The sequence below is a fragment of the Pristis pectinata genome, chromosome 7 (assembly GCF_009764475.1).
Source record: "Pristis pectinata isolate sPriPec2 chromosome 7, sPriPec2.1.pri, whole genome shotgun sequence".
NCBI classification, from domain to species: Eukaryota; Metazoa; Chordata; class Chondrichthyes; order Rhinopristiformes; family Pristidae; genus Pristis; species Pristis pectinata.
This window is the reverse complement of record NC_067411.1, coordinates 77,335,045-77,341,044: the sequence shown is the minus strand read 5'-3', so window position 1 is coordinate 77,341,044 and position 6,000 is coordinate 77,335,045. Positions and strand designations below refer to the sequence as shown.

Sequence of the window (6,000 nt, the reverse complement as noted above, 5' to 3'; positions counted from 1 at the left end):
AGAATACTGGTACTTCTTGTCTGAGCACACCATGATTTTTTTTTAAGAAAGGCAGGTCTAAAAGCCTTCATAAGGCCAGATTAAATGTTTCATGGCAAAGAAAGACATAAAGCAACAACTGATTCACTTGGACAGTAATCAGCACATTGTATTTTCAAAGGTGTCCTGTACTACACTTCCCAACTTCAACAAATAACTTTTTTTTCCTGCAGTTTGGGCATAACCCATTTATTGCCCATCCCTAATTATCCAGGAGAATGTGCTGGCAAACTACCACAGCCCTTTTGGCAAAGGGAGTTTAACAGTGCTGTTCTTGACGTAAAAATAAAAATAAACCCTTCTGAACTTGGGAAAAGTCTGCCCTTGGAGTTCCAGTTGACCAGTCATGTATCTCCAACCCTATTAATTCACATCAGTTCACTATCAAAGGCTACTTAAGAAAGCATATCAATGAGTGCTGCTGCCTCACAATTTGGGTTCAATTCTGACCTCTGGTGTTGCCTGTATGAAGTTTATATCTTCTCCCTCTGACCACGTAGGTTCACTCAGGACGGTCCAGTTTCTGCCCATATGCCAAAGGTGTGCGAATAGGTTAACTGGAAGCTGTAAATTCCAGCTTAGTATACATTAATGGCAATATAGAATCAAAGGAGTTGATAAACATATCTGAGAGAATAAAATTGCAGGGGTATGGACTGAAAAGCTTTCTTCTGTGTCGTTAGAAAGTATTCTCATTAAGATAACTCTTCTCAGTGATGATGAACTGCCATAATTAATGTTTTAGAAACACGCCTCTCCTCGACGAAGATACCTTGTCTAACAAGCGTGGACCTCCAACTCCCGACTATCGGCCTCTCAGACATTCCCACGCCTGCGCGGGTACGAGCGAGCCAAAGGGCAGTGGCCCAGTGCTGCGTCAGTCACGAACGCGCACGCACAGCCCCGCCCCTCCCCTCTCCCTCTTCCAAACCCACTAATCGGCCGACTTCTGCGGCTGGCGTGATGAGCGCGGAGGTGACGCAGCACAAACTCGTTCTGGCTCGGTGGGTGGTCGTTTTTTTTTGAATAATTAAGTTTGGTTCTGCGCGTCGCTCGCGCCCGCGTTGAGGAGAGGCGGCGGCTCGAGCAAGGGCCTGGGATGGTGATCGGGCGAAGATGGTGTTCGAGTCTTTAGTGGTCGAGGTTTTGAATCGTTTCCTGGGAGATTACGTTGTGAACTTGGACTCCTCGCAGTTGCAGTTAGGAATCTGGGGAGGTAAAGTTCATTTTTGTTTTGACGTATTGTGTTTGTCAGTGGGAATGGTCTGGGAGTTCACCTGCGTGAACAGCTGATAAGTGATATGGATCCGGGCTCCCTGAGGTGGGAGTGACCCACCAGAATCCTGCAGTAAATTGCACCAACCCAAGCAATTTTGTTTCCTCTAAATAATTGGGTTATGAGTAGCCAATTCCGAGAAATGCCAACTTCTTTTCTGTAAACAGCATTACAATATTTAATTTTTTTTTGCAAGTCTGCGTGCAGCTGTTTGTGCAAATGATATTCTAATACCGCACAGCGTTTTATTTAGATTGTTTTCACTTCTAGGTACTACATTTGATTGAAGTTAAATATTTTGTACTAGTTTCCTTTATTAAATTAGATACAGGTCTAATACCTAGCAAAATGTGTTATAATGTGTGGCCCGTACATTATGTAGCAGCCCTTCATGATATCTACATTCCCTTTGATTGTGCCTCCCAGATGGGTACGAGTTGTCAATTTAAACGTACGTGGTTATGTACTTGATTCCTTAAAAGGCGAACGTGGAATTAAGTTCGAGATGGAAAATAATTTTAAAAAGACAAGTATGCATAAGCATTTTATTACAAAAAAGCTAGGAAGTTGAAATATGGTGAATTGTGAAAGATTGGTTTATCCAATGATCAGACTTCGTCCAGGTTTCATGTAGTTTAACATCTCATTTTTTTTCAGCTTTTCCGGTGCCTTAAGTTGTGCTTTATTTTGTGTATAATAACGTGTTATTGTCATTATTTCGTGGATTGGCCTTGTAGTGATCCTGTTTCAGATAACTGGAGGTAATTAGAAAATTAAGTTTTGCATATCTTCTGAATGGAGTGGCAATCATAACTGAATTTTATTTAAATCAGGATGTACCCCGTCACCGATTTTCGATGTTTTATGTCTGGTAAAGCCAAGGATTTCTCATTTATAATAATTCCCTCATGTGCCAACATAAAATGTTTACTACTGTTAAGTATATGCTTATGGACTTTTGTTTAAAATACTGTAGCCCAGCCCCGAGTGTGTACATTGGAGGGTTTAGTCAGAAATTAAATATTGTGACAAAATAACTGGGAGTTGTAATCTATATAAATGGTAATCAATTTATAAGCTAGTATGAGAGGAGATTGCAAGTGCACTAACTATCATAAGTGCTCTACCATACAGTTACATTTCAAAACTGAATTTAAATGAAAACTGACTTGGGTCAAGATAGTCTTGTTATTGGGGCTTGTGGTATATGAGGAAAACATTAGCTGACAAAGAATTGCATATAATTTAGGTTATAGATTAATTCAGTATTGATCAATTAATTTAACATTTACAGCATCACTATCTTTAATTGCTTGTTCCAGACCTCAAGATAATGGCCCTCACAAGCTGTTGCCAAGCAATTGTATATGTAGAACTTAAGCATACCTGGCATAGTATAAGATTATTGTTCGAGGTCACATTAAACCATATATGGTTTGCCTGAGCCCTGTGATGGGGCATTGGTTTGTTTTTATTTTCAAGAATGAATGGCTCGGGCATCCAGGTGGCTAGTAAGTGCAAAGAAGTCAAATCTGTCCAGGTAACATTGCACATTGTGCAAAACTCTTGTATGGAGTGGAGGGAAGCAAGAGAATTTTATCTTGTGTTTCGTATAGCAAAATGGCCCATAGCATTACGTTTCACAGGAATATTATCAAACAAAATTTGGCCAAGTTGCAGAAGGTAATAATGGTCAGAAGTTTGATCAGAAATGAGGTGGTATGATAGAGTTTTAGGGAGGGAATTCCAGAATTTCAGCTCTTAAACACTGAAGTATCATTTGCATTCGGGGATAGAATCCAGGTTGGAGATGTGGGTATCTGAACATTGGAAGACAGAAGGATATTGCAGATGTTGGGGGATGTGGGTACGAAAAGAATTGAAAAGGAGGATGAGAATTTGAAAATTCATTTTTACTTGACTGGGTGTCAGTGTAGATCAGCAAGTGCAAGGGTGGTGAGTAAATGGACCCTTGTATGCCTAGAGAGATGAACAGTGGAGTTCTGAATGATTCCGGTTTATGGTATATTTTGCTTTGAGTCATGAAGATTGCATCCATTCCTATCTTATATCAATAATGGCACAACAAAATTACTTAGAATATAAGAAAATGAACTGGAATAAGCCATTCAGGAAATTGTGCTTGCTTCACCATTCAATAAAATTAGAACCATAGAACCATACAGCACAAAACAGGCCCTTCGGCCACCGTGTCGTGCCGTCCATCAGACCACCCTCACACTACCTAACCCCTTCCTCCCGCATATCCCTCTATCTCACGTTCCTCCATATGCCTATCCAACAAGCTCTTGAACCTGTTCAATGTATCTGCCTCCACCACCACCCTAGGCAGTGCATTCCATGCACCAACCACACTCTGGGTGAAAGACCTCCCTCTGACATCTCCCCTGAACCTCCCACCCATAACCTTAAAGCCATGACCTCTCGTCTTGAGCATTGGTGCCCTGGGAAGGAGGCGCTGACTGTCTACTCTATCTATTCCTCTCAACATTTTATATACCTCTATCATGTCTCCTCTCATCCTCCTCCTTTCCAGTGAATAAAGCCCTAGCACCTTAAGCCTCTCCTCATATTCAATACTCTCCAATCCAGGCAGCATCCTGGTAAATCTCCTCTGCACCCCCTCCAACACCTCCACATCCTTCCTATAATAAGGCGACCAGAACTGAACACAGTACTCTAAATGTGGCCTAACTAGAGTTTTGTAAAGCTGCATCATAACCTCGCGGCTCTTAAACTCAATCCCACGACTTATGAAAGCCAACATCCCATTGGCCTTCTTAACTGCTCTTTCCACCTGTGAGGCAACTTTCAACGAACTGTGAATATGAACCCCCAGATCCCTCTGCTCCTCCACACTGCCAAGTACCTTGCCATTTACCCTGTACTCTGCCCTGGAGTTTGTCCTTCCAAAGTGTACCACCTCACACTTCTCCGGATTGAATTCCATCTGCCACTTGTCAGCCCAGCTCTGCATCCTATCAATATCCCTCTGTAAGCTCCGACAGCCCTCCACACTATCCACAACACCGCCTATCTTAGTGTCGTCCGCAAACTTACTAACCCAGCCCTCCACCCCCTCATCTAAGTCATCTATAAATATCACAAAAAGTAGAGGTCCCAGAACCGATCCCTGCGGGACACCACTAGTCACTGCCTTCCAATCTGAGGGCACTCCCTCCATCACAACCCTCTGCTTTCTACATGCAAGCCAATTCCTAATCCACACAGCCAAGCTTCCTTGGATCCCTCGGCCTCTGACCTTCTGAAGAAGCCTACCATGAGGAACCTTATCAAACGCCTTACTAAAATCCATGTAAACCACATCCACCACACTGCCCTCATCAATCTTCCTGGTCACCTCCTCAAAGAACCCTATCAGGCTTGTGAGGCAAGATCTTCCCTTCACAAAGCCATGCTGGCTGTCCCTAATCAGTCCATGATTCTCAAGGTGTTCATAAATCCTATCCCTTAGAATCCTTTCTAACAGCTTACCCACCACAGACGTGAGACTCACCGGTCTATAATTCCCTGGCCTATCCCTATTACCTTTTTTGAACAAGGTGACCACATTCGCAACCCTCCAATCCTCTGGCACCACCCCCGTAGACAACGAGGACTCAAAGATCCTTACCAGCGGTTCAGCAATCTCCTCCCTAGCCTCTCGAAGCAGCCTGGGGAAAATCCCGTCAGGCCCCGGAGATTTATCTGTCTTAATATTATTTAACAACTTCAACACATCCTCTCTCTTGATATCAACAACCTCGAGAACATTACCCCTACCAGCACTCCCTTCCGCATCATCAAGACCCCTCTCCCTGGTGAATACCGAAGAGAAGTACTCATTGAGAACTTCTCCCACTTCTGCCGCCTCCAGGCAAATTCTCCCACCTTTGTCCTTAATCGGACCTACCTTCACCCTAGCCATCCTCCTACCCTTCACGTACTTGAAAAAGGCCTTGGGATTTTCCTTAACCCTACTAGCCAAAGCCTTTTCATGTCCCCTTCTAGCTCTCCTCAGCCCTTTCTTAAGTTCCTTCCTCGCTACCCTATATTCCTCACGGGCCCTGTCTGAACCTTGCTGCTTATACCTCACGTATGTTACCTTCTTCTCCCTAACAAGTCGTTCCACCTCTCTCGTCACCCACGGTTCCTTCACCCTGCCATTCCTTCTCTGCCTCACCGGGACATATTTATCCTTAACATCCTGCATAAGATCCCTGAATATCGACCACATCCCCATGGTACATTTTCCTTCAAAAAGGACATCCCAATTTACACTCCCAAGTTCTCTCCTTATAGCCTCGTAGTTAGCCCTTCCCCAATTGAAAAACCTCTTGTCCTCTCTGCACCTGTCCCTGTCCATGACAATTTTAAAGGTTATGGAGCAATGGTCACTGTCCCCCAAATGCTCACCCACCAATAGATCCTTCACCTGTCCCGGTTCATTTCCTAAAACTAGATCTAACATGGCATTCCCTCTAGTCGGCCCGTCAACATACTGCGTCAGGAATCCCTCCTGGACACATTTAACAAATTCTGTCCCATCTAAACCTTTGGCACTAAGCAGGTTCCAGTCTATATTTGGGAAGTTGAAGTCTCCCATTATAACAACCCTGTTATTTCTGCTTCTCTCCAAATACTGCCTGCCAATCTGCTCCTCT

General features: G+C 43.6%; 1 protein-coding gene across 1 annotated transcript in view; it reads left to right on the top strand.

Annotated features, from left to right (window-relative positions):
• The first annotated feature begins 987 nt into the window (after positions 1 to 987).
• The window catches only part of vps13a (vacuolar protein sorting 13 homolog A), a 283,508-nt gene continuing 278,495 nt past the window's right edge, over positions 988 to 6,000 (top strand). The window contains 1 exon segment of the mRNA XM_052020712.1: positions 988 to 1,255. Coding sequence (XP_051876672.1) covers positions 1,156 to 1,255 — 100 coding nt within the window. The 5' untranslated portion in view covers positions 988 to 1,155.